The sequence below is a fragment of the Poecilia reticulata genome, linkage group LG1 (genome assembly GCF_000633615.1).
Source record: "Poecilia reticulata strain Guanapo linkage group LG1, Guppy_female_1.0+MT, whole genome shotgun sequence".
NCBI lineage: Eukaryota > Metazoa > Chordata > Actinopteri > Cyprinodontiformes > Poeciliidae > Poecilia > Poecilia reticulata.
This window is the reverse complement of record NC_024331.1, coordinates 24,178,330-24,202,714: the sequence shown is the minus strand read 5'-3', so window position 1 is coordinate 24,202,714 and position 24,385 is coordinate 24,178,330. Positions and strand designations below refer to the sequence as shown.

Sequence of the window (24,385 nt, the reverse complement as noted above, 5' to 3'; positions counted from 1 at the left end):
CACACACACACACACACACACACACACACACACACACACACACACACACACACAGGTTGAAGTCTAGTTGCATTTTCAGTTGTGACATAAACACATTTTTTTCCTTCTCAAGTGGGTTTTCTCGCTCCCACGTGGATCGGGAAAGCTCACCCGATTCCCTCAAAGTTCTCCACTGACTTTCTCTGAATGAGGGGTGTGGCTGACGAATGCCTTGGGATGGCGGTCACGTGACACCATGTGGGCGTGGCCAGGGAGCAGCAGAAGCAGTTTTGGCCTCACAAGCTGGAGCTGTGATTCAGAAAGGAAGAGATTGGGGAGAGAAGGAAATAGAAGGAGAGGAAAGGGTTGGGTGAGTTGTCACTTTTCATGTTTGCTGTGTTCTTTCTGTTTTGTGCTAAAACTTGGGAATAGTCTCATGAAGAAAGGAGAAAAAAAAAGTGTTGGGCATGGAGAGTTAAAGTAGGAAAACAGAGAGGGGGTTGAAATGGATGTGTTGAGGCTGCTTGTTTCTCATTTTGCCAGGTGTTCTTTGCTGTGTTGTGCTTGGAAGGAAGTTCCAGAGCAGAAAGGTGAAGCTTGAGCGTGTTTTGCGAGGAGGTGTGTGTAAAGACCGTAATTTTGTTTGACAGCCTTGTACTTAGTGGAATATCTGCTCCCCCTGCTCTCTCATTGTTCAGTCATTGGAGAGAGTTTGGGGGGTCAGCACTCCCATTCCTCCTCCCCTCTTCTTTTCTTTCTTTTTTTCCCCCCTTCACCCATTGTGTCCTCTGCTCTGCAACATGCATCGATGGTCAAGCTTCCAAAATGAGGAGCTGACCAATCGAAACAGCTGTTCTCACTCTATTAGTGATTTGTCTGTCCTTGTAGTCTGTCTTTCTTCTGCGGCTTCACCTCTTACCACAATCCCGTCAGTTTCCAGGCTCAGTCAAGCTGTTTTGATGCAGCTTCATTTTGATTGTCTCAACAATAATTTGTTGGGGGAGGAGAAAAAAAAATCAGTGTTTTATTTTTGGAGATTTTCACATCTGCTATTAATCAGAAAATATGAACTGACCTTTGATTTATGTTAAGTTTTCAGACTTTTGAAGCATCATCCATCAACCACATGTTCACTGTCACATGGTCTACCTCTCTGGCTTGCCCTCTGTTTCCTGAATAGTTGCATTGTTGGGTACGACACCCAGAAGTCTTGAATCAGAAGAGGTTTTCTTTCCTAAAGTGTTTTTGTCATGTAAGGAGGTCGGAGAAGACCTGGCCCAGCAACCATGTCTGGACATGGACGAGTATCACGGTGCGCCGAGGCATTGACCAGATTCAAAACTGCTACTGTTGAGTTATTTACATGGTTAAAGTCCTTTTATTGAGATGCCGGAGAAAACTCTGGAGTAACTGGGGTCGCAGCACTGCCCCTCCCCCACTCATTACTAAGAACTGCTTATTCAGAAGGCTAAAAAGAACCAATTGCATTTCAACTAAAAAAAGGGGAAATTTGCCTCTTTGGAAACTTTTTGTTTAGGATAGACTGCTGTCATGTAGAAAGTAAAGCAGTGTCACTCGTCACGCTAATTTAGGTAACTTTGTTTTAAAACCATTTACAAGTTAAGCTCTTAAGCTGGAATGCTACCACAGGAGATAGCCCAACTAATTGCCTGGTGCTAGCTAATATCACATTGTTATACTCCCTGTCCAATTTCTAAAGAACAGAGGGGAAAAACATATATTTTGCACCCAATAATCATACATTTAGGAGGAATTCTACAGTATAAATCACAATTTAATAACTGTAGCTTTTTTCTTTTACGTAAAAATTAGTAAATTTTGTGATACACATTAATCCAAAATATTATGTGTTGCTGAAATGATATATTTACCCACACTGTATAAAACCATGCATAACATTATCCAGATCCTGTTTGGACAATAATAATTAATTCTGTAAAATGCCAGAATGATGAGGCAAAGAATATTAGCATCCTGCAGAGTTAAAGCTCTTTGGTCACTACATTTACTATTCTTTCAAATAGATTTACAGCAGCCCAGATAAGAAAATTATGACTTCTTAAATTATTTTGATTGGCAGGATTGCACTGCATGATCACAAAACAGATGACTTCTAGTGGAAAGAACATTATGTAGAAATACTGAAGTAACATCTCAAATGTATAAACTACCACTGATCAGCTCCTGGCTTCATCATGTTCTGCAGATTAGCTGTCTCCATGTATTATTTCAGATAGTATTTTTTGACTCTGACAGCTTTGTCATGTTTCCATCAGTCAAATGGTCAAAAACCTGGAGGCTCCAACTGAGAAATGGTGTGAAAATCACACCTCACTCTTTGAGTGACGAAATGGTGCCTCCCCACTGAGTGGGGCTCGACTTTTGCAGTGTTAAGGGGTCATTAATGACACTTTCTACCATTTTCCAAACAAAGGCTGCTTCGTTCATGAACTTACATGTGTTTTACCCAGCAGACGTTCTGCTGCATCAGTGCTGCAACTGCATTATATTAGATATAAATATTTGTCATTTCAAGCATCGATTTACATAAAGTGCTTCAATCCACCTAGTCATTGCTTAAAGCATTGCTAATCAAGAAGATAAAGCTTCTGTTAAAGAGTAACTCAATCACAAGTGATTGAAAACGTCAGCATAATTGTTCAGGGCCGGCCTCCTTTCCTTTTAACCAAACTCAAGACACAGATGTTGCTTTTAGAAATTGTAAACTCTGCATGCAGTTGACGCGTCCATTTTCAAACCTTAAATCTTGAATGATATGACAACATCTGTAAATGGTTAGTGTTTTGTTGCTGTTGTGGACGATCATCACACTTTTGCTGTTTCTGACCAAAGAATTTGCCTGCAGGCAGTCGAGCTGCAAAGAGGCGAGGTGTGAACATGTTTAACTGTGAACAACGCGACTGTCTGCAAATGCTGCTTTTTACATCACTGTTTTTTCCTAAAGTCCTTCCTCTCTGTAACATGGTTAGATTTATTCTACTCCTTTAACGTAGCACTTCTGCTCCAGCATAGTCGTTTTTTGGTTTTTTTTTTGTCGTTATTCAGTGAAGGGTGACACATTTCTGCAGACATGTCTTGCTCTGTTTATCTCTGTGAATGCCCACAGGAGAGAGTGCTTTCTGCTCTACATGTATGTCATGGCTGGGAGGAAGTCGGACATGTCATGTTCTTTCAGGGCCGACAGCTTGTCGGCGCTGGGGGAGGTATAGTGATGGTGGTCCCTTCTTCAGCGCTGTGGCAGTGTGATTAAGTAATTTTAGGTCATCTGTCAGATTCAGTTCTCGAAATTATGACTGGAAATAAAATGTACAGTTTCTGGCATGTGGAGAAATTCAACACGGTTACATTTAAATGAGTTTGTATCTTGTTTTGAATGATCAGGTTACGTCCTGTACATTTTATTTCTGATCAACTAAACGATCTTAATAATTTGGAATTATAATATTGTGTTTTCTAGTGATTTGTAGAGAATTGGATTATTTTGTGCATGACTTTATGTCCTGATTGGTAATTATTTGGTTGGATATTAGAAATCAGTCAACATGCCATATCTAGTGGTACTCAATCGTGCTGACAACACTTCTCGGTGTGGATGTTATTGCAATGAGAAGACGACGTGTCAGCTGTTTTCAGTAAGGTATATGAAAATGAAGTCGGAGGAAAAAGAATAAGAAGAATTTTTGAAAGCCTATAAAATTTTTATAGAAGGATGTCTGCTCATTTATATTGCATTTGATGTCAGCAGATAACAGAAAGGTTAATGTATTGCAGCAAAGTTCCTCTGTAGAAAAGTAAGCCTTTAAATTTTTGCAAAAATAAAAAAAAAGGTGCACTATTTTGTCGTTTATTATTATTATTTTAAATTAATAAATTAGAATCAGCACGAGTTAGTATTAGGAGGTTAAAGGTTTACAAAATTTCTGCTTGGTGAATTTCTAAATGATTCACTTGAAGTGACTTACTGACCACTAAAGAAAAACGTTCCTGAAAGCTAGATGTATTTTAATTATATTAACATTTCGATTAACAAAGGGAGTGTTACTGTCTGTGGAACATCTTAAGTGAGGGAATTCATCCTTCATTACTAAAACACAACATATTTGCATAACATTGAAATATCATGACCGGAGGAGAAACTTTGGTCTTTGAAGTAAACGGTCAGCTGTGAAACGCTTCTAATTTCCTCATGAATTGCTTCGTCACATTCAGAATGAAAGTATTTGAACCAGTCATCCCCCTTTACCACTCAGTGATTAGTGGCTTCCAGATTTACTGCACCATGGGCTCTGTTTGTCCTTTTCCCTATACCCCGTCCCCTGCTGCAGCTGCTAGCTGGTCTTGCGGTGGGGCCCTCCTAGTTTCCCTTCCATGTTTCTCAGAAACGTTCAAGCTTTGAGTTACAGCTGTGGTCAGTGGGTTCTCACAATGGCACACAGCAGAACAGTGTCCTCCCTGCTGTGTTGGACTTCGCTTTTTTCATTTAGTCAGTCTCCGCTTACAGCCATTGATCCCAGCTGCGCTCAGGCGGCTTGTGTCTGGTATTTTAACACTTATCTCTGGCAGTGCTCTTTATCTCAGCGATTCCCCCCCCCATTTGATGACCCCACTCTTTGTCTCCTCACATTGTTTTCAGTCTTTTAGGGATGTTTGAGACCATCTGCTCTGCTCCACTTTAAGCCAAGGGCTACATTCTCCAAAGGCCACCACAAGTGACAGTGCCTGGTGGCATTCCTGAGACCTCTTTGGAAGTTTGTTTTTTTTTTAGGGCCGTGTGTAGCCATCGTTGGAATCATGTGCTGTACAGTGGAATGTTAACCTAAGTATTTATTTGACTTTAAAAGTACAGATGCAGTAGGTAGGACAAGACACGAGAAGCCAGTGCAGTAAATCAGTGAAGCTCCGCCATAATGCTAACCGTTATGCCGTTTAGTGTAATCAAATCTGTGTAATCCTTTTAAGCTTGTTATTGCTGATCTTGTGTTTGGCTTGTCATTGTGAGTGGAACTGATTATTGATCAGTGGCAGTGACTTAAATGCGATTCCTCCATAAGGCATTGCTAGACTGTACTTTCAAACTGTACTGTGCTCCCTTGACTTTAAAGTAGGCATGGGCTAGTATGAGATCTCATGGCATAACCTTGATTAAAACATCATATTTTCATGGGATTTAACAGTTTTAAAAAAGGTTTAAAAATAAAAGAATACCTTTATTGATTTGGGCTGCAAAGTAGCACAGTTGGTATCGATGTTCTTAACTGGTTACTCTGATTTTGTTGTAACCAGTTATCTAATTTTGTCTTTTAGACCTTCCTTCAGCGAGCTGGGCAGCATTGCACAGCAAGTGGTAGTCATAGAGCATTGCAGAGTTACTCTGTGATCCACACAACCCCATTTAAAGAACTTTGGCAAAAAAAATCTTGGCGGCTCTCGAGATTTTCCTTTTAAAAACTTTGGTTATGTTGATACTGGTAGACAGCCCTTCGGTAAAAAATTAAAATTCATGGGTGTGCTGTGGTGGTGCAGGGGTTAAGCACAACCCACATATGGAGGCCTCAGTCCTCGACGCAGCTGTCGCAGGTTCGATTCCCGGCCTGGTGACCTTTGCCGCATGTCTTCCCCCTCTCTTGTTACCCACTTTCCTGTCAACTAACTATCAAATAAAGGCCACTAGAGCCAATAAAACCTTTTAAAAAAAATTCACTGCAAGTAATTTGGGTGTTTAAAAACATTGAAAACTCTGTCATTAAATAACTTTAATTTCACACAGTGATTCAGAGCAACCCATTACTGCATATGACTGGGAGTAACTTGAACACTTTCCAAAATGTTGAATTTTTGGGAAAATAACTGAACAAACTTTAAGAAATGATTTAGGAAAAATGTCTAGCAGGATGTAATCTGCTCCACCAGTTGGATGGTTCAGAGTCTTTCTCAGTAATTGACCAAAGCGTGCAGCTCAAGCCTAGATTCTCAAACTAGGCTGGGTTATATTCAGTTAAAAATTGAGCTCACCACATCTCGTCTGTGGTTTATCAGACCAAAACTCTGTCCACTCTAGGTCAAACTGTAGCTGTCTGTAGTTATCCCAGCATTTCACTGGTGCATTTTCTTTTTTCCGTCCATGTGAACCAGATGGTTCCTGCTGTGACATCTGGTAGGATGGGGTGCAGCATGGTGTGTTGATGTCTTCACCTAGGCAACCAACCAAAGATGTGCCTTCCTCTGACAAAACAATGTTCCAGTATAATGGAGCTACTTCTGACCAAGTTGTGTGGGGAACAAAAAGAGAAATTAGTATTGCAATTGGAGTACTTTTGGGAATAATGTAGTTTAAAAATAAATACCTAGTAAACATATGAGCAATTAGATTCAGAGATTTTATCTTCTTGGGCGAGTTTGTTGTCAAACCCCCTTTTATCTATATTTATTTCAGACAAAAAAACACATACTTGCCAGAGGTAAGGCAGCATTTTACCATGATCTTTTACTTCCTCCCCAAAATGAACTACCCTAATAAAACATATCGCACTAAGAAGCGCTAAACATGACTTCAGTCTCATCATTCAGTATGCTCCTAAAGAACACATTGCACCTGCTATTCTAGGTGCTTCTAAAAGCAGAAAATAAACGAATTCCTGTGTTCAGCTGCTAACTTCTGAGCTGCCTGACTGCGGATGTGAAGTTTGTGGTTTTTCTGCTGTCAAGTCCTCAGTGACAAACAGGAAACCAAGATAAAACATACAGCAGGAACTCATTTTTATTAAACATGAAGACTTGTCATGCAATCCTGTGAGCAAACTTCATCCTCACCAATGTGAGCGACTAAATCCTGAAGCCCACCTCCAAAGTGTCTGCATTTAAAAATAAATGACCAGAGCCTGGGGTTATCTCTTTGATGGGATTTATCCATTCATGCAAAGAAAACTCATCCACTTCATTCATTCAAACAAAGATGAAAAAACCCAGCTAATCTCTAAATGTTCCTGTTGCATGTTGTGGTAAAACAATATAAAATAATTTGCTTAGTGTTGTGTAGCGTGTTCTTGCAGTAAGCGTGCAAAGTTCAAACTGTTTGGCAACTTTGAGTGGAAATATACTCATTTCAAAAAATGTATTCCAAAAAATAAAAAACAAAATGTAGAAAAGGATCTGACTTTTATCTGTACAATATTTTCCTTTTCGTGTAGCTGACCCTCAGTTGGTTAACGTGGATTTAAAAAAATCTGCCTATTCATGTAATTTGACTCGAATGAGATGAGGTCACACGGTTTACAGAATATTTGAACTGAGGCAGCGACTCAGCCCTAATATGGAAGGAAAAACTGGACAAACTTAGTAAGTTATTGTCAAAGGCCATTTTATTTAGACGGTACGACTTCTTAAAACCAATTTTATCTTTGTCAGACATAGTAAATTGCAGGTGCTGCCTTTCAGCCAGCTGGGCAGAAATACACAGAAACGAGTAAAAGAGAGAACATGTATGTCACAGCATCTCTTTCTATGAAATCTCATCTAAAAGAACTGAAAATATACAATATATGGCAACATATAATATACAATATATGGCAACATATAATATTAGTACAGTATGTAGTTTAATATATGCATTAATTTCTGTAACTGGCCCATGCCTACTGGTTACTTCAATTAAATTTTGGTAGCTAAAAATACCAAACTTACCATATTTTCTTATTATATTTTAAAGAAATTACTCATTAGAGACCATATTCAGTTCCTGTAGGGATCCATTGATACACTGATGCTATTGTACTGTTTGTTCTTGCTGGTTTGCCATACCGAGTTTCAGTTTCTCATGGCTGACACGTCCTTTTTGGTGCGTCAGTGAAATTGCTCCCACGTGAGCACGGTTTGGATTTAACTGATGCTGCACCTCTATCATGATCTGAACGTTTATCATACTTTTCTGAGAAGTAAAATATAAATAGTTTTCACTGGTCTCATCGGTGGCATTATGTTGAGTTGCAGATTTAATAAAGAAACCTCTTGCGAACAAATATTTTGTTTATAGGTTTTTAAAGGTTGGGGGAAGCTGACGGTCGCCGTCTCTTGGAAGAGATGCAGCCTCTGAAACTATTAGCGCCTGCCTATGAAGGGGAAGTCAATTTTGTTGCAAAAGAGTAGCTGCCACCACGCCTTGGCTGTGTATTTTTCTCTGCTAAAACATATTTTCCATTTATACAAGTTCTGGGGTCGTGGAACCCGAAAAGCAGCTTGGCTACAGACCTGCATGTCATTAGAGCTTATCTGCATCATTCATCGTTCAAGAGGCTTCCAATGCCTTTCGGGTTCAGTATGAAACGGTGCAGGGTTAGCCAAACGATACCTTGTGATATTGCATGGAAAGATTCGCAAACAAACGTTGAATATAAACGGATCCAAAGAATATTGTACAAAATCCAAGACATGTGTTGGGTTTCTTAAGGACAGCACTGCTGCTCTAAATCAACCTGTGCTCACTGTGATGCTAACATTACATTATAGATTACACAGTTCTCTAGAAATGTCATGTTTGCTTTTTTTTTTTTTTTACTTGAATTAATGTTGTGCGAGGGAAATTGCATCTTGAGAGAGTGGAAAGAAAACTTCTACAGAGATTCATTACTGACTGAGTGGGGCTCTTACATTTTAGGTGAGCAGTTCGTGGTATCAAAGTGCATCAGCTAACCATTAAACTGTCAAAGCATTGAAATTTAGCAGGACTGACGGCGACTTTTGAAGGTGTGGCGCTCTTCCTTCTAATCTAAACTCCAGTTATTCTGTGAGTCTTGGAAGAGACGAAGAGTTTCAGAAGTATTCATTTGAAATCCATGTAGAAGTCTGAGGCAGAAGAGTCTATGATCACAGGACACACACAGATTTATGGTGTTTAATGAGGAGACAGACGAATGTAGTCGTTAGAAATGTATTATTACCTCTCTGTCTTTTCAGTAAGAAAAACCTTAAACACCCACACACTGTAAGTGATGCATCAACTGGTCATTACAAACGTTCCTCAGAAACGTAGCCTGTGCAGTGCTTTGCAAATGTTTTCCTTCTGGTTAAACCCTAAACATCAGTGCAGTGTTTTTTTTTTTTCCTACAAAAAATGAATGCATGGTTCTAAAGATGTGGGAAGATTAAACATGAATATTTAGAAAGTATTTTTTAGAAACAACTGTCTGAAAAGAACGGCATGCATCTGGCGCTGCTTTTTATGACGCCTTGGAAATAAAAATTTGCCACACAAAATGGAGAATACAGGTCAGGGACAAAGTTGTTGAGAATTTTACAGCAGGAAAATGTCATAAGACGAGATCCAAAGCTATAAGCGCCTCAAGGAGCTCTGTTCAAAGTATCGTCTGAAAATGGAGAGTGCACAGCACAACTACAAACCCTTGGATGTGTTTAGGTCACCTAAACTGTCTGACTGGGTAAGGAGAGCACTGATAAGAGAAGCAGCCAAGGTCCTAAAATATAACATTGGAGGAGCTGCAGATTTTCACAGCGCTGGCTGTAAGTTGGGCACTTTGCAAATCTAGCTTTAGTTGAAGAGTTGCAAGAGAAAAGTAATTGTACAGAGAATATATAAAGTTTGCCTTGAGAAGAGAACTTGTTAGAGACTTTGTTTTCCAGCAATTACCATCTCTAAGCTTACAGCCCGAGTTGCAATGAAATGCTTTAGTCCACTGGTCTCAAACTCCAGTCCTGAAGCGCGGGGTCCTGATCAACTTGTAGATTTCTCTCTGCTTCAGCACACCTAGCTCAAATATTAGCTCATTAGTGGAGCTCTGTACAGCTTCACTTCATGCCGGTGAGGCAGTTTTACCGTTTACTTCAAGTGTGTAGGACAAGGGACACAGCTAAAGGTTACAGGACTATGGCCCTCGAGGAATGCAGTTTGCAACCACTGGTTTAGACCATAGTGTTTTCGAATGGCTCAGTCAAAGTACAAATTTAAATCTAGTTCCGAATCTGTGGTGATTTTTTTAATTAAGGAGGTGCTTCTCCTCCCCCTGTTTGACTTGAGTCAAAGTGTTTTGCAAAGACTGCTGGGCCTTTACAAACACATCCCACTCTTAAAAGTAAAGCTTGTAACTGTGCACTATTTAAACTGAACTCTCTCTTTTTTGTGATTTTTGTCAACCAGAAGAATCGAAGATAATCACCTGTAGACTGAATATGTTTAAAGCCGTCATTCAGCCTTAAACATGTGTCTGTGGTTTGTGACTTCAAACCTCAGACAGACACTACCAAAAGTTTCTGTTAGAGCACAGGAAGCCGTTGTCTCCTCCTCCGAGAGGAGTGACTCGATTTCTGCAAGCATGCACTAGCACATTTTGGCAGAGCCGAGCTGCGTTTCAGTCTGCTTGTTGCAGCGTTGCCTTGGCAGACTGTCTTCATCTTCATTTTTCATTTCAACAGTCCTGCTCTAAACCGAGGTAGGTTCTGATTTGCAGCGGCTGCTTTGTGTCCAAACCACGTTTTGTCTGGTTTGTCTTTCTGCTTTTAGACTCGTGCAAAGCAGTGCTGGAGTTTTTGCCACTGGAATTCAAACTCATGCACCCATTGCTTCAAAAACATGTACATTTACTGTTTTGCAGTGCAGCTGCGTAGTTGCTTTTTATTTTGCTTAGGTTTAATTGAAAAGTTCTGGACAAAACAAAAAGCTTTGTCATTTGAATAATGGATAGGTGCAGTAGTGTATGATTTGAAGTCTGGGACTTTGTTTCACACAGGAAATGAACTGCTTAGAGTTCAGACGCCTTTACCCTTCATCTCAGTTTCGCTTGTGTTCACATCTTGAACAGTTCCTTTTGAATAATTCTGTGAATAATAATTCCCCCGTTTCTTTTTTGCCTTTCCTCAGGGTCAGAGGTCAGCCTGAGCCACAGCAACATGTCCGAGTCCGCCAAGCCCCACCATCCCAGCCCTCAAGGCAAGGGGGAGAAGAGCCATGGAGGAGACTTCAGCTACGTTGGCATCGACGCCATCCTGGAGCAGATGAGGAGGAAGGCCATGAAGCAAGGCTTTGAGCTCAACCTCATGGTTGTGGGTGAGTTGGAATCATTTAATACAAGCATAAACGTAAATGCCAGCTAGAACGGAGGTACAAGGAAATCGCACCAAAACCTGATTATTTTCAGTTCAACCAATCCACATCAGCCACTGACTGAGTGATCGAAACTAAAAAAAAAAAAGCAAAACCGTCAGATCAGTAAACGCATCATATCTAAACTAACAGGTTGTGGTGACACAACACTCTTCAGTTTGTTTGCTGTTACTGAGGCAAGAAGACTGAAAGTTGCCCGTTTTCACTGTCGGTGTCGGGATGTGAACAGTCATGTGAGCAGTCGCCTCTGAGACAGTGAGAGGGTAACATTTTCAGCAGATAATGGGAAAACTGAACAGAGTGTAGCTAGCCTAGTCAGTTGTTTTTAACTTTCAACCTGTGTCTGTTGTGGAAGGAAGAGGATTTGGAAAAGTTGGAGGCATTTTAGAAATTTCAGAGTTAAGGGATCCATCTCCAGTTTGCAGAGACCTTTATGAGTTATTAGGGTAAACCTACATTTTGTTAGAATGCCAGAGTTTCAAGGTATCTATGGCTTTTTAAAAAATGGCCACATAAAGATGCATAAAAATGATCAGGTTTCCATTATTTACAACAGGAAAGCAACAATTATATTGTCAGTCTGCTTAATGTTCTCATGGTAATGAGAACATTAAGTTTTTTCTTCACCTAAATATATTTACCAAAATCAAAAACTGATTTCAGCTTCCATCACAAGTAGTGATGCACATTTAAATTTCTCTGTGAGCTTACATCTGGTTGAGTGATGAGCAATTATGGAAGACTGAAGTAAAACCTGGACTAAACACCCACTGAATTTAGTAGTTTTAAGTAAATTTGCAAATTGCTGCTCTGCTCTTCTAACAAGCTAAAATTGGGCATTTTAGCTTGTTTATTTTAGCCAGACTATCGTCTTACTTGCCTAGCCTTCATTGCTGCCTACTAAATATGTAGTTCTGTCTTGTTAGCATGTCCATTGCATTTCAGAAAAGCCTTATCTTAATAACGCTAATGGGAGGTGCTCCTTTACTTCCCATGGCATGACTTTGCAAACAGCTACTTCTGTGTAAACAGCAGAAATGAGAGTGACCGTGGGTGGTATCACTGCAGCCCTAGCCCAAGCATAAACCATAAGTGTCTTATGAAAAGTATTGTAGTTTTAAAAGCATATCTCTTTTTTAAAGGTGTGGTATACATTGAGACTGGAAACTGGTGCATGCCTTTTCTTGAGGACATAGTTAGCTAATTGCTAATATTCATGCTAAACATGAATATTAGCATGGAACTGACATTTATTTGAAATGTCAGTACCATAAATATTTGGTATTTGCTTTCTAACATCACCTCTGGCCCTAATATAAAATATTAATACTAATCACAAAAAACAAATTTCTATTTATTCTAGTTCTTAAATATGAATCAGATTTTTTTTATTTTTTTTTATTGGTATTGGCAAGTCTAATATTGACAAAAACCCAGCGATCAGGAATCGGCCACAAAGTTTTGACATGGATTGTCTATGGAAGAAGAAGAAGCTAAATTTAGGGGAAAAAAAGTAGATTTTGGTCTGGTTTGTGTAATGATGTAATGACTGATTGTTTAGATTTTTATCAAGCATGAGCAGTAACTAGACTCTAAATTTGATTATGTCTGCATGTTACAAGAGACTGGTCTGAAATATACACTGACACAGATGTATGTAAGAAAGCTTAAAGCTTTTATTACTCCCAAATGTCTGGTGTTTACCCTAATTAAGAAAAAAAAATCTGTATAAAATATAAAACATTCACTGTTTTATGCAGTAACAGCAAGAACTGGTAGTTCAGAATGGTATGCAAAGAGACACTCAAAACCATAATCAGCATCTACATAATTATTTTTCTCATTACTCACTTTGAACATTTTCTAATGTGTTTTCTTCTAAGCATTTCTTAGAAGAAATGCCAGCCTGGCGCCTTCATCCACATGATTTTCTTTTTGTTTGTGTGTTCATGGTGTACCAAACAAACAAAGCATCTTGAGTGGATAAAAAGAGGCTGTCGGCCCGAGAGGGACAATTAGTCTGACAAGTTGAAGCGTTCGCATCAGCAGCAGCTCTTACACCGACTGTGACAGCAAGACAATACGAATCAGGCCGCTCCATCAAGTCTGTGTATGCGTCTATTTGTGTCAGTTTTCATAAACGGCTGTCTGCTAATGGCAAGAAGAGCACAAGTTAAAAATGTTGGTACTGTTTTCAGTTTTTGCCGGTCTGAATTGATTGTGTTTGAAACAAATTTTGTTTACCTTCTGGTTCTCTGTCATTGGAGGCAAAAAGGAAAAAAAAAATAATGCAATGGCTAAAAAATACCTCAGGAACACGAGTGGTCATCTAACAATTACTTCATTTAAAAGCATTTTGAAACTGTCCGTTCTTATACAGAGTCCTGCAAAAGTACTTGTAGGCAATGGTCTTCTTGCAGCTGTTTCTTCACTTACATTCTTTAGAAAACTTTAAGTCCTTCACAGAGCAGCTGTATTTTTTATTTAACTCAGAGTATATCACTAGTTTGGTGACTTTTAAAGGCAGTTTGTTGTATTGGATTTTATTTCAGGTGTTATTTCGGCTAAATACAAAAAAAATGAAGCTACAAATGTCCTGCTTTTTATTTGCCAAGTTTTAATTACAAATTATAATTTTCCTTCCACTTACCAATTTATATATACTGTCATACCGGTCTATCAAAGAAAATCCCAGTAAAATTAATGACATTTTTGAGATGTAAAATGACGAGCGTGAAAAGAAAACTGCATCTAGTCCACTTTTGGTAAACCTGTCCCCACATTGCGTTTGTATACATCCATATCTATCATTCAGTCAGTCGTATCAGTCAGTCTTAATTTTATGACAGCCTTTTTACCCATTGAGCAGCTTGTCCTGCTGAAAACAAAAATAACAGATTGCCATTTCGGTTGAGGGATATTCTGAAACAGTCAGTGGTACATCTTAGAGCCATATTCATCAAAAGGTAATAACTTAACGTTTTCCAGGCAGATGTTTACCAAATCCCTCTGTACGCCCTGGCTTAACTTGTTTCTGTTGTACACACTGACCCAGACTTTTGATAAAGTTTACTAAGGCAGTGGCTTTGGACCAAAGGTTTTGGGGAAACAAATCTTAAGATTTCTGTTTTTGATAAGTGGACATTTTGGGGAATTTTTCCCTCTCTCCCAATTCCCCCCAAAATCTGCACAAACGCTCATTTAACATTGATGTGTTTTTAACTTGCTGCTGGATTTTGAAATAGAGAACTAATACACAACTTTTTGAAAGCAATGATGTTATAGACCACATTTTTGATCCACCCATGCTTGGTTGCGTGCATGAAGTCCCTCTAATGTAATCTGGGTCTGGAAATGTATTGCTCATATGCAATGATGGGACATCAGTAAGGTTCAAAGTTAACTTATTGCCAGTGAATCTTGACCACAGCCTCTATGCTGGACGAGTTCATGCATTGATTATTGGGAAAACAATTCGAGGAGTAAAATTCACCACACACAGAATGAGTGACTTGGCAACACAATCATGTTTTTTATGCTTTGAGTTTTGTTGACGCTGAGAGTCTCTGTAGAATGCAGTTAGCTTTCCCTGGAGGGCATCAGTTTGTGCTCACATGTTGGTGAAGCGTCAAGCTCCAAAAGGAATCTCTTGGCATGACAAACAAGGATCTGCAACATAAACTGTGTTTTTCCAAGGGAGAAATATTGATACTAGTAAAAAAAAAAAAAAAAAAAAAAAACGAGGGGAAAAAAAGATGCAGAGAGGAGAACATGTCAGGAAGGTCTGGTCAAAAATGATACAGATTGTTTTTTTGTTTTTGTAACTAATCACACACAAATAATTTGCATGTATTAGTCACATCAATGTAACTAAGTAAATTTTGACATAATTTCAGTTTTTCTTGCTTGTTGCACGCAGACTACTCAATCCTGTAAACAGCTGGCATGTTCGCACTTGCAGCGCTCTGACACCTGAAGGAAAATATAAAACTCGTGTGGTGAAATGAAATGTTGTGCAACTGCTGAATATATGTTTTATGCAGCAGGAGATGGAAAAAGAACAGACAATAACTTTGTGATTCCACGTCGAATTCTTACGGAGTGAGCAAACGTACAACGCAACAGTTATTGTGTCGGATTCCTTGGACCGAGTGTCGGCGGATACGTACCTAAGTGCATCATGGAAGTCCGGTTTCTCACAGTCAGGCTGGTGCTGACTTGCCACTTGTGTTTGGTTCAAAGAATCCTGGGAAAAATGACTCAATTCTTGTGCTTCGTTACCTGTAGATGCTTGAGAGTGATGCTTGGTGTTGTGATAACACCAGAGTGTTAATTAAAGTATGAAGAGTCCTGTGAAGAATGGGCAGAGGTTAGAAGCAAAGGTTTTTCATGGAGTCGTTTTAAAGGTTAGAACAGCTGTGGTCTTGATCTTGCTCCCGTTGAGTCTTGTGGCATTCAGGCAGAGCGTTTTCTGACCCCCCTCCCCCCCATTCAGCTGGCTGACTTCAGCTAGTGTGAGTGTGTCTGTGACACAGGCAACGGAAATGTGAGCATGTGCTGGAGGATGAATTCACCGAGTGGCCTGAATGTGAAGTTGGTGTAAAAGGACAAGTGTCTCCCTGGGTGCAACAGAAGACCTACTAACTTGGCAAAGCTCCACATGACAGTTGACTCCCACAGGGCCTGATGACAAAGAGTAGGGACAGGGCTGAGTTTGCGTAAAAGTTCATTTAAAAACAAAACTACATTCCTAATGCATGATTTTGCACTCCACAAAAACCTGTTTTCTTGTCATATGATTGTATGTACGCTGCAAAAACACTAAATCTTACCAAGTACTTTTGGTCTAGTCTTAAGTGCATATATGTTGGCACACATGAAATAAGACTAAAATAACTTTCAGCAAGAAATAAAAGGTTTTAGGTCAATAATTCCTTAATATTAATTTTAAAAAGTACTTGTTCCACTGGCTGAATTTTTTTTTTTCACTTTTAACAAGATATTTTTCACATGCTATAAGGGAAATAATCTGCTAGTGGAACTGGCACTTTTTCATCAGTATTAAGGAATTAATGACTTAAAATAAATAATATATTGGGGCTGTCTGTTGCACAGGGTGAACATTTTAGACATGTATCACTGGACACATGAGAAGAAGTTGTCAAGGAGAATATTATGTGCAATGCCCTTTTTTCTTTATTTTTTTTAACCATCTGCAGTTATTGCAAAATGGGATGTAGAAAATAACAGCAAAGCTCTAAAGACATATTGAGTGATGGCTATAAAGTCTAACAGCTGTTGGCAGGAAAGGTCTGCGATAAATAATGCTTCTTTGTGAAACAACAATGCAGCAGTCTCTCCATTTCGGTAACGGCTTCATGCATTAGATGGGAGACGTTGTCTAACAGTGATGTTGTTTTAGCTAGGGTTCTTCTAACCCACTGAGCTGAAGGAGCATCCAGGGACAAATTCCCCCAATGTCAGTTCCCTGGATAAAAAAAAATATATATACATGTATAAAAACAAATATTTCTTCCACTATTAGCCTCATTCTTTGTGGTTCCTCGTATATGGCGTAAAAACGGCTAGAAAAACTGAGCTATGTTTCTGTTGAGTTAATAATGTATCACAAAGACAGCCAGGTTTAATTCATCACATTCATCCCTTTGTGGGTGATGATTCTTTTGTGTGTGGTCTGTCGAATACGTCTCTCCTCCAAGGCCCCCACAAGTCGCTCATCTGACCTTGCAGCTTCGCATGCTTGTGATCCTCGTCTTCCTAAATATGCAGACACACTCACAAACACTACACCCCAAACCTCAGACCTAATGTTTTGTCTGGGCTTTTTGGGTTAAGCAAACAAAAAAAAAAGTTGAATTTAAGGGAATGCATTTGCATCTTTTGTGGAAGAGAAAATAAAAAACAGATGGGGAATCTGACTTTCTTGCGTGTTTGTGTTTTTGTTTTTCAGGGCAAAGCGGCCTGGGGAAATCCACCTTGATGAACACACTGTTCAAGTCCAAGGTGAGCCGTAATAAATCGGTGCAGTCCAACCCGGAGGAGAGGATCCCCAAGACGGTTGAAATTAAATCCATCAGTCACGGTTGGCCTATATTCAAGTTTAACAGCCCACAGCATTTACACTTCACATATGGTGCTATTAATTATGCAGTGTTTGTGTTTTTTCTTAGTTTTTTTTTTTTCCATATGAGCTATTGTGTTTTCAGCAACATAATTGTTCCCTGACAAGGAAATTGTTTTGTTTTTGTTTAGATATTGAGGAGAAGGGAGTGAGGATGAAGCTGACGGTTATTGACACTCCTGGTTTTGGAGATCAAATCAACAATGAAAACTGGTGAGTGAAGTCGGTTCCCTCCATGACCAGGTTTGGTTACTCATCACTGCACGTTCCATCAAATTTTCGATGAAAATGAAAAATAAATGTGAAAAATCAGGGATCTCTTTAGGATAAGTTGTGATCTTTTGTGTACATATATTAACATTAAGTGCTTAAGTTAATTTTTAATCACAATTTCTATTCAGTTGGCAAGTGTTTTTTGTCATGTGACCTTTCTTTGTGAACATATTGGACAACGATTTGCAAAAAGTATCCCTGTCTTTTTGGATTTTTTCACACTTTGTGATGCTACAGCAACAAGCCTCATGTTATTTAATTGGGATTTTATGATGTAGACCAACACACAGCAGCTACTGGGCCATTCTGCCACATGCATCTGCTTTTATCTCCATTGCCGTTCATGGAATCGTCGTTGTGCTGGAACGTGAAACTCTCCCCCATTTTCACCTTTTATTCAAGGGTTGAAAGTGTAATTAATTTAATTAATTTCTTCATTAATTCTGACCATGTTCTGTGTCTCTGCTGAATAAAAGTGTCCCACAGCATGATCAGTCCATCACCATGTTTAACAGTGGAGATGTAGTTTTAGTTTTCCATCCGACTTGACTCTTGCACGTTGGCTAAAATCTTAAATGTCGGTCTCATCTCAGTTAAGCTTCTTCTTGCACATGTTTGCTACGTCCATCCAGGACTTAGGTCAGACTTTAATTGGGAGTTTCTGTATCTTTCTCTCAGCAACCTATTTCTACTTAGCGTTTTTCCGTGTAAAGTCAGATCTGCGGGGTAGACACCACGTAGTTGTTTTAACAGATTCTCCCACATGAGCTATGGATTTCTACAGCTCCTCCAGGGTTACCATTGATTTATTAGCTGCTTCCCTGATTTAAGCTCTTCTTTCCTGGCCAGTTTAGTTTTACAGTCAAGTATTAGTGGGCGTGTAGTTGTCTTGTGATATTTTTATAACCTAACCTCGCTTTAAAGTTTTAAACCATTTTCTGTGCCGTGTTCCCTGATCTTCATTATGCCGTTTATTCTCTCATGTTCTTTAACAAACCAGTAAGGCCTTCACAGAACCGAACACAAGCATTTGCTTTCTTCCACTTAACAATTTTACACCACTTCTGTGTTGGCCTAAATCTTAGTAAAATATAAGAAAGCCAGTAAATGTAACTTGGAAAACATGTTTAAGGTTTGAAGAATATAAATAGACATCATAGCTTGATGTTTTCATGTTTGCCAGCGAAACAACTCATTTTTACACTCGTATTTCAGCTGGCAGCCCATTATGAAGTTCATCAATGACCAGTATGAAGCCTACCTGCAGGAGGAAATCAACATCAACAGGAAGAAAAGGATCCCAGACTCCAGGGTTCACTGCTGCATATACTTCATACCCCCCACAGGGCACTGGTAAGATTGCCTCTTAAAAAGATCAGCTCCCCCCGTCCCACACCCACCAAGTGGTTCACATTTCCCTCAGATGACCTCTGAGATGACTCAGGCCTCTTTGGAATCTCCTCAGACCGCCGGTGTGTCCGCAGCCCTGTCGATTTCTCAGTTTCATTCACCGCTCTTATGATTTCATGGGGAAATAATCCCTCCCTGAGCTTTTTTTTTTTATGTTAACAAGACCCTTTTGGCCATTTCTCTGTTTAAAAGTCTCTGATTAAAAAGAAAGATGTAAAACCGAGTGGTTTAACAATCATGAGCAGATGCTGTTTTACTAGACTGTGGTCAAAGAAAATCTCTTTCCGTCATCTGTGGGAGCAGAATTTCCCAAAAAAAAAAAAAAAAAAATCTGAAAGTATTGTTATAACAATAAACTTTTCAGTCAGTAACTAAGGCAGACCCATCCAATGCTGCTTCCCCTTTATGCACCAAAAGCTCCACAGTTGTTCGCTTACAAAACGGATTCTTTGTGCAGCTGTGGGGGAAACATGTCCGTATTCTTGACAGAACCCCTCAGCAGTGAGCCATGATGCCACAGCTGCTGCTTCTGGGACCGTGTGCGTTTGGTAAGAGGGGTTTAGGTAGAGCTGTCGTGTGGGGCACAGTCGTGGTATTGTGTGGGTGTCCTTACTCATTTGTTATCATGAACATGGACTGCCTGCCAAGTTATTATGGCATTATGAAAATGTCTTCTAAATGGGGAGCACATTTTCATTACTTTAAAGGTTTGTAAATTATGTCTAACAGGAAACCCACAACTCGGTGAAAAGACGGTGACAAGTTTACTTGTTCTGAACAGAAATCTAAATCTAAATCTGCATTTGAACTGTTTGTTTGATTCAACAAGTGATTTTAATCAATAAGAAAAGAGAAACACCAATTGGGTTCACAATTTTTATTTTAACGCACAAAAATCCACAAAGACTCAAATTATGCTCGCAGGATCACATACATTACACCCAAACCTATATTTGGTTGAGTGTTCTTTAGCAACACATTTTTGTGTCCGTGAACAAGGTTCTGACTTTTTCAGCTACTTTACGGCGTTCCTTATCATAAACGGTAGAGGCTGCTCTTTCAAGTTGGTTAGTTTTCTGGCATGGACTCTGCTTTTGATCATCGCCCATGAAGTTTAAACGATTGAGATCAAGGCTTTTGGGGAGGCCGTGTTGGCTTGGATTCATTGTGTCCAGGTTTAAAGCATCTGACACCAGCTACAATTTCACCTTAACGTTTAAGATTTTTACATTTGCATTTTTTTTTTGAGCTCATCCCAAATGTTGTTGAGCTGGATGTCATCTTGTTCAACATGCAGAAATGTCAAAAAGGGGTGAAGGGTTAGTAGAAAAGGACGTAGTAAGATTATTTTCTGTTCAGGGTGAATATAGATGATCTATGTGACAGATGAAATTGTTTGGTAGCAGATTGTTAAAAGTGCTAAAGATAAAAACAAATAAAAAATTTCCAGATCTTGTCAAATGTATCGCTCTAGTTTAGAATATATCAACGAATCATTTCAAGATTGAAACACAGCTATCTCGTATCTAGATATTACAGCAAGTCTGGCCAGTAGAGAAACGGAGGAGGACATACATGCTTCACAGCGCAGCTGACCCGTTAAATACAAAACCTTTGGCAGTATTAAATCGCTGACACAGATATGGTCCAAGAGATTCTTGAAGCCTTTGAATACCGAGAAAGGAGATGAACTAGAATGAGCTCCTTTAAAACTCCTTCCCCTTCAGACGTGGAGTGCGCTTAGTGTCTTAAACGTCTTCAGATTTAGAAAAAGCTTAACTTGCAGAGAAGTTAGTCTGAGAGGAATCTGCTGCAAAGTTGCACTTATAGGTTTCAGATGAAAGATATGGGGTTACTGAAGCAGAAATGCAACAGTCTTGGCATCGGATGCTATTTTCAATAAAGGCCTTAACAGCGTCCCTCCTCCAAGCAGTGCAGCTTTTACTTCAATTTCAGTGTTTGCTCTGTGATTCCTGTCAGCTTAGAACTGCCTTCTGATCACTTACAGTAAAGGAGGATGGTGGTTTGCTTTCAAGTTGTTTTCTCTACACTCAATGTGATCTCTGCACTGTTTTCAACCCGTCTGCCATTTCTTTCATCACTGCAGCCACTGAATTATTGCATGCATACAATAGGACACATGTAACGTGATCCTGCATGCACATCGTTTTGTTTGCATTTCTTGCCCTGACATATGTTATGGAAAAATGACGTGTGCAATTAAAAGGATACGGAAATGCTCAGTTATGCCGTGTGTGCTTGTATGTTTTTGCTTCTACACGTTTTCAGCCGTTGCAATGCAATGACTAGATTCAGGATTAACTGACTGGAACAGATTACTTCCCACCAACCAGAATCCTCCTGTACTCGTCTTTTGATTTAGATGTTTCATCCTTTTTTGTATCTCTCTTTCCCTGAGGCTTTCGATGATCTGCCTCACTCGTCTCTCTTTAACTTTGTGCTGCTCTGTTTCCTTTTCTCCGCTTTCCATGCTTTGTGGAACACATGCTCACCAGTGTTTCATCATGTTTCAAGGCTGACATGCCCATCAGTCTGTGTGGAGAACGAGTCAGGCCTGCCTCACAATCCGCCCCTGGGAGTCTGAGCCAGGCTGGCTCGGCTCGGCCGAGGCTAATTGAAGGGCAGAGCAGACTGCATGGAGGGAGTCTGTGTGAAGGATCAGCTGCAGGCAAAGCCGAGATGAAATAAAAAAAATAAAAATAAAACAGAGAAAATCTAACAAGCCTGAGAGCATCGCATTCCTATCAACTGTGCCTCACAGAAGGATTCATAGTTCTTAAAGCTTTTCACATTTTATCATTTAACAGTCTTAAACTTCAGTGTGTTTTACTAGAATTTTATGTGATAAACAGTCTTTTTTTTTAAAAAAGTAAAAAAAAAAGGACATTTTCTCAAATGATCAGAAATGTGTGGTGTTGCAGATGTATTCAACCACTGATAAATGACTCCAAATGCAATCGATTGCATTCAGTCATCCAATTGGTCAAATAACAAACACATCACCTTTACTGCACCGTTGTTCATGTGTTCATGGACAAAGAGATGGAGCACAGATTCATAGAAGAATAAATCTGACAAGACAAATTTGATGGACAAAAGATTTGTAGATGTGATGTAAATCCTCTGACTGGGAGTGATTAAGATAAATCCATACGACACCTCTCAGACTTTTGTCAAACGTTTAAAAAAAAAAACACATTTTGCTTCCACTTTACAATTACAAAATCCAATAAAACACTCTGACATCATCAATGATAACGGCTGCTGTTCAAATAAGTTGAGTCATATTCCTCAGTGAGCGGATAGCTTTAGGAAATACATTTACTGCCCTCTGGTGGTTATTTTATTTCATTACATCAAATAATTTTAAAGTGAATCATAACTTTACTTTGTGCCACAGAGGGAAACGGGAAATTATTCACACTCAAGTTTCTTTTTAATCGTCCTGCAGTCTCAGACCTTTGGATGTGGAATTCATGAGGCGCCTCAGCAAAGTGGTCAACATCGTCCCGGTCATCGCCAAGGCCGACACACTGACCCTGGAGGAGAGGGACAGCTTTAAGCAGACGGTGAGAAATGTTTGAATGTGCTTAGACGTTTCCCACCTTTTCAGCTGCATCACATATGAGAAAGTAAAGATGCAACCATGTGTGCAGTCACTTTCAGATGGAAAACTCATGCTCACTGACGATTAAAATCTCTGCTGATATTTAGTAGCTTGTCCGTCACATAATGAGGAACTTTAGCAGATCTAACTTTGTGTTTTTGTGTCTCGCTGCGTGTAGATCAGGGAAGAACTGCGAGCCAACGGGATCGACGTCTACCCGCAGAAAGAGTTTGATGAAGATGCAGAGGACAGAATGATCAACGACAAAATCAGGGTGAGTTCAAATTCAGATGGATAACGCTTACCTGAAGCATGTTGGTTTTGGCTTTCTGTCTGTCTACATACAAACCTTGACCAGAATAAAAAAGTGAATCGGTGTGTGTTCTGGCCCAAATCAGGAGATGATCCCTTTTGCTGTGGTGGGAAGTGACCAGGAGTACCAGGTGAATGGGAAGAGGCTTCTGGGAAGGAAAACAAAATGGGGCACCATTGAAGGTAAAAGAACGTGAATCCCTCTTGGTACACGCAGGATTTTGTGTTTTTGTGCAATTTTAAGATATTTTTTAAACCTCTTGCAGGATATATACATAAAAGAGGAAAAAAGATGAGAAAAAAAAATAACGCACACAGATTGGAAACAAGTAGAACATCTTGATTTTTGTTACTTGACACATTCTCAATACCTACTTGACGTCAAGCACGTCTGATTCACCAGTGTAGTGCAGCAATGCATTTGAGCATTTTTGCAAATATAAACTCGAAATTATGCTAATTTCTGTGTGAATTTATGCGATCGTGGAAATGCGAACAACGGGGGATTTTCCTTGGACAGCCTTGGATGCCGATCCTTGTTGATCGCACTGAAAGTGTTGATTTAATTTCCCCTTTGTCAAAGAAATTTGACACGACAGTGCACAGCAACCAGACCCACCAAACTGTTTGGCTAAGCTTCCCACAGAAAAAAAAAACATTTTAGTTAAAGAATTAACACTTTTTTGCTTGATTAGACCAGTTTACCCCACTCACATGTCACAACAGCTATTTTATTGAAATAAATGGCACAGAGACTCGCATTCTTCTCAGTCACTTACCACAGCGTTCACCAACGTGGTGAAGCTGCTCTACAAAGAAGCCCGTGGTCTATACTCTTTCTGAAGTATTTAAAACTGTGGAAAATAACATATTGCAGCTTTTACATGTGGCTGGGCGGTCGAGCCATTTGTTGCACAGATACTACATGGGTTTCTCTGAAAAGGAAAACAAGAGACTTTCCTCCTTTTCAAGATGATGAGAACAAAGCACAGCAGTAAAGTTATTGCAAACAAGTGCGTTTGTAATTTGGTGTGTGGTTGTTTTACTTTTTTTTTTTTTGTCTGACGTTGTCAAAGAGTTTAGATGCGAGCGTGTCTGCTGGCATTTTCCCACATTTAAAGGAAGCCCTTTTCGTGGGTTTTGGGGAACATTGTTTGATTTACACATGGTTTTTACATTACTTGGTTCACAGAATCATGGCATCTGGTTCTCAAATACAGCTTAGTACATTAAAATGTGCAGATGGTGATCTGACGCATATTAGAAATACAAGTTGCTTTGTGAATAGGATACAAGTCACAAGCTACAATACAGGCAGGAATATATATAAATTGAAGATAAACTATTTGTCACATTCATACTGGATTAAAGGGAAAATTTTTGAATTTTCTCTTTAATCCCTTTAATAACTGCACCGGAGTGTGTATTTAAGCCAAAACACACAAATTAGTTATATTTCACTTATTTATTTCTTTAGAAAGCCAAATGT

General features: G+C 39.4%; 1 protein-coding gene across 6 annotated transcripts in view; it reads left to right on the top strand.

Moving 5' to 3' along the window:
• The window catches only part of septin9b (septin 9b), a 79,448-nt gene that overhangs the window by 50,839 nt on the left and 4,224 nt on the right, over positions 1–24,385 (top strand). For 4 of the 6 annotated variants that reach the window (XM_008414778.2, XM_008414786.2, XM_008414768.2 and 1 more), the window contains 7 exons: positions 10,889–11,074; positions 17,103–17,234; positions 17,405–17,486; positions 18,762–18,899; positions 22,429–22,546; positions 22,763–22,858; positions 22,983–23,079. In XM_008414778.2, coding sequence (XP_008413000.1) covers positions 10,889–11,074; positions 17,103–17,234; positions 17,405–17,486; positions 18,762–18,899; positions 22,429–22,546; positions 22,763–22,858; positions 22,983–23,079 — 849 coding nt within the window. Of the gene's footprint in view, positions 1–257; positions 350–10,334; positions 10,461–10,888; positions 11,075–17,102; positions 17,235–17,404; positions 17,487–18,761; positions 18,900–22,428; positions 22,547–22,762; positions 22,859–22,982; positions 23,080–24,385 lie in introns of those variants that run through there. The other 2 variants (XM_008414803.1, XM_008414811.1) reach the window with 2 other exon arrangements.